We start from the raw sequence: 12,705 nt of genomic DNA, 5'->3' as shown, positions 1-12,705 counted from the left end.
ACAGGCACTTCAGTCAAAATTTTCTCTGATTTGGGCCTCCACACATCAATATGGTACCCCAGGAATGGTGGAAGGAAAGAGGCTTGATCGATGACATGGATCATTTTCTTAGTACCTGTCACTCTACCCTCCTCAAGTTGGATTCTAGTAAATATTGTGGTCCATGGCAAGGTTCCCTGTAGAGATGTGAGCCCCTGGCCTGGCTGGATGGGGTGTAAGCCAGGGTACGGGAGGTGAGGACCATCCTGGGAGAGCGTCATGGGGAAGAGGTAAGTGATTTGAGCAAAGCCAGGCAAGTGACTTGTCAGCGGGCACCCGAAGGAGGAACTCAGGCCAGCAGAGGCTGCTGAGGTGGTCCCTTGGGAGATGATAGTGTCCCAATGCAGTAAGAGAAATGAGGTGCTGGCCTGAAGGAGGAGGAGGAGGCCAACAGCTCCCCAAATCCAGATGGGCAGCACCCAAAAGTGCTCCTCTCACCCAAATTCCCAGCCATGGTCTCCTGGGCAAGAAATCCCTGCTTCTTGCATCTGTACTTCTAAAGTGGCCAAACTCACCACTGGCTGTAGTACATCTGGGGGTGAGTCTTACTGTCCCCACTTGGGACTCCCCATACCTTCTGCCATGCCCAGCCTCTGCCCACCTTTCACACACTGCTCTGATTCCCTAGGAATACTGAGGGGAGCCCTTTGCACCAACAGATACTTCTGCCACACCCTCCTGGGCCCCCCTTTCCCCTTCCAACAACCATCTTCAACGCCCCGTCACCGTCTGGGTCATAGAGGCCACTTCAGAACCAGAGCACACAAGGTATATTTTGGCCCTCAGGGTTTACCAGAGAGGAAAAGAGACGGAAATAGAGCAAACCAAAGCTTGCCTTTGCTTAGCGAAATATTCCTCCCTTCAATTAAGGGGAAAAAAAGAAAAAAAAAATCCTATTTAGGGAAGTAAGGAAAGGCAGTGATGATCATGAAAGTTCAAAGTCTAGGTCACCCAAGAAGTGAATTTGAAAGGGCAGGGTAAGGAAGAGTGTAGAGGCAACGAAGAATCCTCTTGGGGTCACAGGAGCAGATGTCCTTGGTAAATAAGACATAAAAATCGGAGCATTGGTATGCCCTGGTTCATTTGAACTTTGATTCTAGTTTATTCCAGGAGGCTCCCAGCCTCCTGCACGGACTCGGGAAGAGCCCGCCAGCCTAGCTGCGGTCCTTTTCTCCCACACTCTGCCGCCTCCTCTCTCCTCCGGTGGCGAGACGCGTTTGCAATGTGCTGGGACCGAACTGATGCTTCGGGGAAACGAAACTAAGCCGCTCTAAAGTTTCCAGCTCGGCTTTTTGTTTCCCGCTCTCCGCAGTGTCCCACGCTGGGCGCGGCGCGGGGCGGGGCCGGGAGCCGCCGGGGCGAAAAGGGCCGGGAGGGTGCGAGGACAAGGGGTCTCTGTGCGGCGCCCGGCCCCGACGGCGGGCAGGCTGGGCTGGGCTGGGCGGGGCGGCCGCTAACCGCGTCTCTGTGCGTCCCGCAGGCGGGGAGCCCGCGCCGCCGCGCCGGGCCGCCGGCGATGATCACCTAGGAGGCTGGTGCGGGCTGGCGCGAGCGGCGGAGGAGCCGGGCGCGGCGATACGCGGCCATGGAGTGGGAGCCGGCGGCGGCTGAAGAGCCTGGGCCCCCGGGACGGCGGCGGCGGCGACGGCGGCGGCGGCGGCGCCGGGAGTTCACCCGGGACGGCGGCGGCGGCGACGGCGGCGGCGGCGACGGCGCCGGGAGTTCAGGACGCGCACGGTGCGCTCCAACCTGCTGCCGCCCCCGGGCGCCGAAGACCCCGCGGCGAGCGCGGCCAAGGGCGCGCGGCGGCGGCGGCGGTGCGGAGGCGCCCAGCACCTGGCCGACAACCGGCTCAAGACCACCAAGTACACTCTCCTGTCCTTCCTGCCCAAGAACCTGTTCGAGCAGTTCCATCGCCTGGCCAACGTGTACTTCGTCTTCATAGCGCTGCTCAACTTCGTGCCGGCGGTGAACGCCTTTCAGCCCGGCCTGGCACTGGCGCCTGTACTCTTCATCTTGGCGGTCACGGCCTTCAAGGACCTGTGGGAGGACTACAGCCGTCACCGCTCCGACCAAGAGATCAACCACCTGGGCTGCCTCGTCTTCAGCAGGTGAGCGGAGCGGGCGGGGCGGCGCTGGGTCCGCGCAGGGCCGGGGCGCTCTCGGAAACTTGGCGTTGGGTGCGGCGTGAGTGGTTCGGGGTGGGGAGGCCCGGAGAGAGCGGCTCAACTCTGGGCGGAGGGCCGGGCCTCGAGGGGCCGAGGGCCGATCCGGGACTCTGCGACTCGGGTCGCGGAGAGCAAGAAACCGTAGATGTCGGGGGCGTGGGGGTACCCTGTCCTTGATTGTCACTCAGACGCCGCTTCTGAGCCTAGGGATCCCAGGGCTGGAATCCAGAGGCAGCTGGGCGTCCTCATTCCCAGCCGCTCGTGCCTTATAAGTAAAAGGGAGGGAAATCTATTCCCGGGCGCCCCAGCCTGAAGTCCCAGCCTCAATATTCACCCAGGCTCCAGGCGCCAGGATGTTGAACGACTTTAACAACCTACACAGGAATGAATGTAAAGCTCGGTCTTAGATAACATTTCGTCTTGGGGCAACAGAGTGAAACTGCCGCCAAGTTCTGACATGCCAGGCAGAGACCAGTTAAAAGGGCAGGGGTAGTAACAGCGGCGTCCATCCATTGACGTGAGCTGTGAGCAGGCCACCCATCTGGGTGCCATCCCATAGTTGATTGTTTAGTTTTTAAAAAATTAACCCCAGTTTCCAGATGGAAAGGCTGAGGTTTTGAGGGGTTTTTCAAGCCCTGTCTACAGTTAGTACCAAGGAATGTACTTCCTCTGGGCTCCTCCTGCTCTTTCTCTCTCCCTGCACCTCCCTAAAGTTTTGGATCCTCAGGCTGGACCTCTCTGGGATGCTTCTGTCTCTTCTCTCTTTACACGACCCACCCCAAGAGAGCCACTTGGCTGCATACCCATCTTGGAGCTGTGTCTAGTAGTGGAGTCCACCTCAAGGCTGCACCCTTCAGGAAGGCAAATGGTCTTGGTCTCCATCCAGAGCTCAGCCCATCTTTCCCTCCTGTTGTCTTTGCTTGAGTCTCGGTGTAGGGGCTGATATGATATGGGCCTCTGAGGTGAAGGACATTAGCCTTGTTCAGCACATGTGAGCGGACTCCAGGAAGCCCCTTGTACTCTCAGTGGGCCATGGTTATTCCTGCCTCTTAGGATAGTTTAGATGAAGACCATGAATGCCTTTGAGTATCTCTGACCCTCCCAGCAGCACTGATTGTGCCTTATACTTATTTTACAAATGAATAAAGAGAAGTTCAGAGAGGTTAAGTAACTTGCCCAAAGCCACACAGCAGCTATGTAGTAGTATTAGAATTTGACCCAGGTCTTCCCGACTTCACAGCTTTTACAATATTTTGGTGCTTGTGCTTCTTAAATTTATATAAGGATCAGCCTGAGGAGCTTATTAAAAATAACAATTTAACAACTTGAATTTAAGAATAAACAATTTAACAATTCTCAGGCTCCAGTCCCCAACACATCTGATAGGCTCATCTGGGATTGGGCCCAGTAATCTGTGTATTTAATTAGCACAGAGGTGATGCTTATATCATGACCCACTTTTGAGTAATGCTGCCTGCTTGCCGTCAAGGGGTACACATAGTCCAGTCAGCGAGCATGACATCGATAGAAAGGGCTGTGGGGTTTCCTGGCTCCTGTTCCCCAGGCTCCTGAAGCCAAGAAGGGAGGGGGCACCCTTACGCAGATGTCCTCAGGGTCCCTCGTTCCAGCACTCCAGTCTGTTCTGCTCACCATGACCCCAATGGGGCTCCAGGTTTTAGTCTTTACACATGTATCACTTCCTATTATTACTCAGCTGGTAGCTCCTGTAGCCTCCTTTTTAGGAATATTTAGGCCTCAAGAAACAGTTTATTTTCAGCTGACAAAGTGCTTTCGACCCATGAAGTCAATTAACCCTTAAAACAACCATCACCCCCAACATGCCCGTGGGAAAACTCAGAGTGGAACCCCAAAGCAATCTCTGGACTCCATGGCCTCGGAATGCTTCATGGGATTCTGAAACCTTCATCTTCCTCGTGGACCCACCCATCCGCGTTCTCTTCCCCTTCTACCCTGACCTGACCTGGGTTCTCAAAAGCTGGGCACAGTCCTCAGGGGCGAGGCCTTGGGGATAATGGTGCTTTCAGGAGGAGTTCCCCAGAACCTCCCAGTTCCCAAGTCAAATTCCTTGAATGCTTTCCTGGGGAGAGAATTGGCCTTCTTCCTGGAGAGGCTCCGTGGGTGTGAGATGGTGGCAGCTGTGTGTGGAGAGGAGGCCTGTCTGGAGGAGAGCCATCCCTTTTCAGAAGCCAGGTCAAACTTCTCTGGGCCCAGAAAGTCTGGGATGGGTGTTTAACGGCCTAGGCCTTGAGTCCTGTGGATGTCTGAGCCCTCCCCGTCCTCCGATTGCATTCCATGCTGCATGTGGCTGCCTTGCTGCTGTTGCCCATCAGCTCAAACCAACACCCTGAGCTCTTCCTCACTGAGCCAGACCCAAGCCAGGCTCTGGAGAAGGGAGCGTCTGGGTCTCACCTGGAGCTTACCGTGGGGACCGATTGCACCGTGGGGCATGTCCGTGGGGGTCCTGGGTGGGGCTGCTAGCCCAGAGAGGCAGCTCAGGAGACTCCCTGCAGAGGGCACAAGTCCGAGGACCAGGGAGCGTGGCGCACATGACAGAGTCAGGGCCCCCTGAGACTGCAACCAGGTCTTAACCTGTGCGCAGGGACGTGTACGGCCTTGAAGTCAGGGTCTCAGAGAGCTGGCACTGAAGCTGGCCAGAGAAGCCTGGGAAATGACATTTTATGTCAGGCCAGAGTTCGTTCAAGGCCTTTGGTGACTACAGAGGCACTGGCCCCACAGTGGTGCACAGTCAGGGTCTGTCCTGTGTCGTGTCACTGCTCTGGTGGCTGTGAAATGGGGCTTCAGTCAAGTGCATGTAAATGCAGAGTGAGAGCAGACTTTAGTTGTGGAAGCCTGACCTGTTGACAGTGTCTCTGGAGGGTTGCTTCTCTGTGTTCTGACTGGAGCGTGCAGTGCATCAATGATTTGTACTGTTATTTATGTGGTGTGTCCCCATAACAGAGTCCTTGGGTCCCCTCTCTGTGAGAATCCCCCATCAGGCTTGCTGGAAGTGCAGGTTCCCAGGTTCTCCTCCCCCCACTCCTGGGCTGCTGAGCCTGTGGAGGTGGGAGAGCTGGTGTCCACATCACGGCTTGGTTTGCACGAACAAACCTGAGCGGAGGTCCTATTTCCACGGCCTGAGCCCATGGTATCATCTCCTGGATTTCAGGCTGTGTTTAGGAAAACCCTCCTGAGCCAGCAGGACAGGAGCACAGTGGGTGATACTGGGGGTTCAGGTCCTGCCTGTGGCCCCCACTGTGGGGGAAGGTCAGTCTGAGCATCCCTCTGCTGTGGGCTAGTGCGATGGGGGAGGCATGGAAGCCCTTTCTGGTCACGTAGACCTCCCTGGTGTTGGTGACAGTTGGCTGGAGAAGCCACCTCCTTCTGGGCATAGGTGGAAAGAAAGGGGGTGACTGAGTTCTGTCCCCCTTCCCTCCCAATGTGACCTCAGGTTTTTGTTGCTGAGGGGCTTGGAGTTCACATCAGCTGGCAGGCATCCACCTCTAGTACCAAGCGAGCATCCAGCTGGGACAGGACCAGCGCCATCAGAGGCTGGGATGAAGGGAGCAGCGAATGACCACAGGTCCCAAGGCAGGTGGGACTGACAGAGGAGAGGGGACAGGAGTGCAGAGCCAGCCCAGAGAGTGGCAGTTCTGGTGGTGGGAAAGCAGAGCATGGTTATCAGAGGAGGAACTGGGGGGAAATTTAAGAAGAAACATTCCTGGAAGGGGATTTGCCCAAGCAGGGGTCCAAGCACTCATCCACCTCTTCAGCCACAGGGCGGGGGGGTAACACGTTAAAACCAGAAACCTCGCCCCTGCTGCCAGAAATGGAATGAGCCTCTGAGTGGCGCAGCCTGAGGTGGGGGTCCTGCCTGGCCGAGACTCTGAACAAGCCCCCTTGCCTCACCTGCACTCCATTTCCTAACTAGTCAAGTGGGGTACTGGCCCCAGGTCCACGTGCCCCTTCTGACCCTGATCCTGTGGCCCTGGAAGAGTTTGGCACCCTTGTGCTGTGGGCTCCCCACCCTCTGCCCAAACCCTGCCTGGGTTCTTCCTGTGTAATGTTTTCCCTTTTACTTCCATACGCTTTGAGAGAACTCAAACCCAGGCACCTTTCAGTGTCTGTCTCTAGGATGATGGAAACAGCAGCGTTTCTGCATGAATTAACCCAAGGTGACTTTTCCCTGAATCTTTTGGGCTTTGGGGGCTCTGTTCTTGGATTTGAGCATGGCATCTTGGTGTCTTTCCATCATCTTTTGGGAAAACAGGTAGTCAGGGCGTGCTCTAATGCTTATCTTGGAATTAGTCTGATTTTTGTCTCTTCCCTTTCCTTTCATTCTCGCTTTGTTTCCCCACCTCATCAGGGTTATCTGTCCAATTTGCTTACCCTGGGCTTCATGATTTGTTTTTTCAGAAGAGCCTGAAATGGGACCTGACAAAGTTCTCCTTTTGTTTCTGTCCATTTATCTTGTCTTGGTCCTCCTTTCCTCCCTTTCCTGGAGAGCCCAGTCTCTTCCTCACCAGCAGCAGAAACATTTTGCCCCTGGGAAGCACAGCATCTTTGTCTTATTTGGAGTAAAAGATTTGAAGAAGCAGAGGTACCAGCGCAAGACCCAGGGGACAGGGACATATCAGGACAATGCAAGTCTTCTTTAAGCAGGGACATCCCTCTGGTGTGCTAGTTTGGGGGATACTTGAGGAATAATATTTGGACATTGCCATTCACATGGTTTTTGGAAATAATTTTTCTTTTGATACCTTTCATGAGTGATAAATAGGGTCCAGTTATAGAAAAAGAACCTATCTTTCCCTAAAAACTTGGTTGCCCTCAGGAGATAGTCTTGTTCACGGGAAGGTTCTTTTTATACTTGTTAATATGAGCCAAGTGTTTTAGTGCACAGTTCCATCTTAACATCCTGATGGTCCTATTTTCACATCCCCATTTCACAGATGAGGAAACTGAACTTCAGGTCTTGATAGCTGCCTTAGGGACTCCCTATTAGGAGATGACAATGCCATGGCTTGAGCCTAGAGTCATCCTGCTCCGACTCCATGTTTATAGTTTTCTTGTACTTGTCATCTCCACCTCCTAGAGCAGTATGCTTCATTAAAAAAAAACCAAAAAACCAAACCTTCAAAATTTTATTTATCTCAGAGTATTTTCTAATTTCCCTGGTGATTTCTTCTTTGACCCATTTTATTTAGGAATGTTTTAATTTCCATATATTGCTGACTTCCCCAAATTTCATTGTTATTGATTTCCAGTTGCATTCTATTTACACAGATAAAGAGCAGTGCACAGATAGGGAACCTCTGTGTGTCCATCACCTAGTTTAACAATTAGCACCTCATGGCAACATTGTTTATCCATATTGCCCTCACTCCCTCACCCCCTTTTATGCACATCCCAGACATCAGGACATTTATTCTGTAATGTTTCAGCATTTATCTTTAGAAAATCAACAACTTTTTAAAAACCTAAACTACAATACCATTATTATAAAGAATTAATATGAATTCCTTAATATTATTAAATACCCGGTCAGTGTTCAAATGTTCACTTGTCTCATACATGCCATATTTTTTTTTCAATTTGTGTGTTTGAATCAGATCCAGATAAGGTCACCTCATTGCAATTGGCTGATCTGTCTTTTAGAGCTCCTTTACTCTTTTGATTTCATCCTCTTAAATTCCCTTTCTCCCTCTCTCTCCCTCTTGAAACTCTGATAAGAAATATGTTACATGATCCACAGGAAAGGAATCAGCAGTATTCAATTGATTGAATAAAATTGATTTTTCTCTATTGTTTTTCTATTTTCTACTTCATAAATTTTGCTCTAATCTTTATTATTTCCTTCCTTCTGTTTGAGTTGGGTTAGTTTGCTCTTCTTTTTATAGTTACTCAAGGTGGAAGCTTGGGTTATTTTTTTGAGATCTTTTTTGTTTGTTAGTGTGGGTATTTACAGCTATTAAACTTCTCTGTATGAACTACTTTGGTCGCTTAAGTTTAGATGTATTATGTTTTCTTTTTTTGTCTCAAAGTATTTTCTAATTTCCCTGGTGATATCTTCTTTGGCCCATTGGTTATTTAGGAAAGTCATGGTTAATTTCCACATATTTGAATTTTCCAAATTTTTTGTTATTGATTTCTGATTTCATTCTATTGAAATACTTTGTGTGGTATCGATCCTTTAAATGTGTTGAGGCTTGTTTCATAATCTATCCTAGAGAATGTTCCTTGTGTGATTGAGAAAAATGTGTATTCTATTGTTCTATGAAGTGTTCTATAGATATTTGTTAGATCTAGTTGATTTAAAATGTTGCTTACGTTTTCTATTTCCTTGTTGATCTGCTTATTGTTCTAGTCATTGTTGAAAGTGGGATACTGGAGTCTCCCACTATTGTTGAATTGTTTATTTCTCCCTTCACCTCTGTGAGTTTTTGCTTCATGTGTTTTGGGGCTCTGTTATATAACTGGCATGTCTCCCTCATGGATTGACCCTTTTATCATAAAATACATTTCTTTGCCTCTACCAATTTTTGTCTTAAAGTCTATTTTGTCTAGAAATAATACAGCCTCTTCAGCTCTCTTTTGGTTACTATTTGCATGCTATTTTTTTTTCATCCTTTTACTTTCAACTTGTCTGTGTCTTTGCATCTAAAGTGTGTGTGAGACTTCCCTGGTGGTGCAGTGGTTAAAAATCCGCCTGCCAATGCAGGGCACATGGGTTTGATCCCTGGTCTGGGAAGATCCCACATGCCGCGGAGCAACTAAGCCCGTGAGCCACAACTACTGAGTTTGCGTGCCTAGGGCCTGTGCTCCGCAACAAGAGAAGCAACCGCACTGAGAAGCCCACGTACCGCGATGAAGTGTAGCCCCCGCTCGCCGCAGCTAGAGAAAGCCTGCATGCAGCAACAAAGACCCAACACAGCCAAAAAATAAATAAATAAATAAATAAAATAAATTTATTAAAAAATAAAGTGTGTGTCTTGTAGGTAGCATATAGTTGAATAGCACATTTTAAATATTTTGTTTTGTTAATTTTTGCCTTTTAATTGTAGTGTTTATCTTATTAACATTAAATGTAATTACTGATAAGATAGGATTTATGTCTGCAATTTACTAATTGTTTTCTACATGTCTTAGGTGTTTCTATTCCAGTCTTTCATTATTGTCTTCTTGTAATAAATATGTTGTAGCGTATGATTTTAATTCCTTGTTATTTTTTTACTATATTTATGTTTTTAATTATTTTTTCAATGTTCTGGGAATTACAAGTGGTATCTTAATCTACAGTAATCTAATTCAGATTAATACTAACAATTTCCATACTATGTAGAAACTTTGCTCCAATATAGTTTCATTCTCTCCCTCTCCTTTCTGCTATTATCATACAAATTACATCTTTATTATCAATCTATTAACACAGATTTTTAATAGTTGCTTTACAGAATTGTCTTTTTTTTAAAAAAAATACTTATTTATTTATTTGGTTGCACCGGATCTTAGTTGCGGCAGGTGGGCTCCTTAGTTGTGGCACGTGGGCTCCTTAGTTGCGGCAGGCATGTGGGATCTATTCCCTGACCAGGGATCCAACCCAGTCCCCCTGCATTGGGAGCACAGAGTCTTAACCACTGCTCTGTGGGGAAGTCCCCAGAATTGTCTTTTAAATCTGGATAGGAGAAGAAAACAGTTACCAAAAAATACACTTGTCTTGTTTTCCCCAACTGGTATAGCAGCCTCTGGCAGCTGTGATGTTGAACAATTGCTGCTGATTGTTTTCAATGCCTGTTCTATTGTATAGGGCTTTTCCCACAGAGCGAGGTCCAGATCAGCTCCCATAACAACACTGTTCTGGGGTTGGGACTGTTTGAGGAACTCCAAACTCAGTCTACCTCTTCTGGTGGTGGCATCTAGTCAGCTGGTTTTCACAGGTGCTGTGGAGCTAGGGAGAGGGGAATGAGAGTATGTCAAGTTAAAACACCACCAATCCTACTGTTCTTACTGAGGTTTATCAGGTTTTTTTCTTTTTAATAGACTCTCCTCAGACTATGGCAAGCCTTTGTTAATATACAGCACTCTGAAAAAGTTGACTTGGAAATTTTTGCCAGTGTAGAGTTTTTATGCAGGATCAAATTTACAGAGGTCCTCGCTTCACCATTCTGGCAGTTCCACCTCCTGATCAGTTACTTTGTAAAATTTTTCCCTCAGTTAGTGTTGGTCTGTTGTTCCTCATTAAATTGAGATTTTTGGTTTTTGGCAGGAATCCTACTGAAGTGATGCCCTTCTCTGCATGATATCAGGGGGTATACAATGCCAATATATATTACTACTGATGAGCCTAACTTTGATGGTTAGGATGGTGTCTGCTAGATTTCTGCACTATAAACTTATGATTTTTCCTTTGGTAAAAAGCATCTTGGAGTCGATACTTTGAGACTTTGTAGGTGTCTTATTTCTCCTTAAATTTTGCCCACCAACATTAGCATCCATTGGCAGGTCTTGTCTGCAGTAATTATTGCAGTGGTGTTCTAATGGTGATCTTCTTTATCCCTCACTTCTTCTGCATTTGTGAACTAGAATTCTTGGAAGAGCCAGTGTTTCCTTCCTTGTTGATTTATTTACTCAATTATTTATATCAATGCAGATTATTGCATATTTATTCCAGGGGTTATAGTCAAATATTACTGTAATTTATCTTGTTGCTCACATTGTTCCAGCTTTGGTGATTGGGAGCTCTCTCAGGCTGGATCTGTGTCCCTTTGATGTGCCCCCACCTTTTCTTTTTTTTAATTTTTAAAAAAATTTTCATTTTATTGGAGGATAGTTGATTTACAGTGTTGTATTAGTTTCAGGTGTATAACACCCCCAGCATTTCTGGAGCTGTGCTTATTTTCTGGCTCTGTAAGATGCTCCAGGTTTATCTTCTGTTTTCCTTTCCCTGGTTCTGGAATCAACCACTTCTCCTAAGGGTATTTAGCGTTTAAAAAATTATTATTATGGCTTTTATAGATTTATTTACTGTGGAATTCATAGATTTAAATATAATTCATTGGTTTTAGTTAGTTGTAGTTATTATAATTGATGCTCTTTGGTCAAGTTGACTCCTGAGTCCTTTTGACAGAACTGCCCATCATTTCTTTTGGTCCATATCACAAGCTCAGTCTTAGACATTTTCTACCATACTTCTCCAACCAAAGATGATTTGTTATTTTTTTCATTTTATTGAGATACAATTAAAATACAGCACTGTGGGACTTCCCTGGTGGCGCAGTGGTTAAGAATCCGCCTGCCAATGCTGGGGACACGGCTTCAATCCTTTGTCCGGGAAGATCCCACATGCTGCGGAGCAACTGAACCTGTGTGCCACAACTACTGAGCCTTTGCTCTAGAGCCCGCGAGCCATAACTACTGAGCCCACATGCTGCAACTACTGAAGCCCACGCGCCTAGAGCCCCTGCTCTGCAACAAGAGAAGCCACTGCAATGAGAAGCCACATACTGCAATGAAGAGTAGCCCCTGCTCACCGCAACTAGAGAAACCTGTGTGCAGTCCAAATAAATAAATAAATAAATAAAAAGCACCGTGTAAGTTTAAGGTGTACAACATAATAACTTGATTTACATATATTGTGAAATGATTACTACATTAAGTTTAGTTAGTATCCATCATCTCATATAGATGCAAAAAAAAAAGCAAAAGAAAAAAATATTTTTTCCCTGTGTTGAGAACTTTTAGAATTTACTCTCTTAGCAACTTTCAAATATACCTTACAGCAGTGTTAACTATCGTCATCATGTTAACACTATATCCCCAGTACTTATGTATAACTGGAAGCTTTTACCTTTTGACCACCTTCATCCGTTTCTCCCACCCCCACCTCTGGTAACCACAAGTCTGATCTCTTTTACTGTGAGATTTTTTTTTTTTTTCAGATTCCACATGTAAGTGAGATCATATAGTATTTGTTTTTCTCTGACTTTCACTTAGCAAAATAACCTCAACGTCCATTCATGTTGTTGCAAATGGCAGGATTTCATTTTTTATGGCTGAGTAGTATTCCATTGTGTATATGTACCACTTGTTTAGCCATTCATTGATCAGTGGACACTTAGGTTGTTTCCATATTCTTGGCTACTGTAAATAATGCTGCTATGAATATAGGGGTGCAGATGTCTCTTTGATATAGTGTTTTCATTTCCTTTAGAGATATTCCCAAAAGTGGAATTGTTGGATCAAATGGTAGTTCTAGTTTTAATTTTTTGAGGAATGAAAAACTTTTAATTTTTTAATTAAAAAAAATTTTTTTACATACTGTTTTCCACAGTGGCTGCACCAATTTACATTCCCACTAACAGTGTACAAAGGTTCCTTTTTTTCCACAGCCTCACCAACATTTGTTATCACTCACTCTCTCTCTCTCTCTTTTTTTTTTTTTTTTTTTTTTTTTTTTTTGTGGTATGCGGGCCTCCCTCTG

The 12,705-nt window shown here is 46.9% G+C and overlaps 1 protein-coding gene across 1 annotated transcript in view; it reads left to right on the top strand.

Annotated features, from left to right (window-relative positions):
* The first annotated feature begins 258 nt into the window (after positions 1-258).
* The window catches only part of ATP10A (ATPase phospholipid transporting 10A (putative)), a 188,843-nt gene continuing 176,396 nt past the window's right edge, over positions 259-12,705 (top strand). Inside the window, exons 1-2 of the mRNA XM_028495093.2 lie at positions 259-269; positions 1,653-2,150. Of these exons, the coding sequence (XP_028350894.1) occupies positions 259-269; positions 1,653-2,150 (509 nt within the window). The remainder of the gene's footprint in view (positions 270-1,652; positions 2,151-12,705) is intronic.

Source organism: Physeter macrocephalus, chromosome 11 (genome assembly GCF_002837175.3).
Source record: "Physeter macrocephalus isolate SW-GA chromosome 11, ASM283717v5, whole genome shotgun sequence".
NCBI lineage: Eukaryota > Metazoa > Chordata > Mammalia > Artiodactyla > Physeteridae > Physeter > Physeter macrocephalus.
This window is presented reverse-complemented; position numbering and strand designations above follow the sequence as displayed.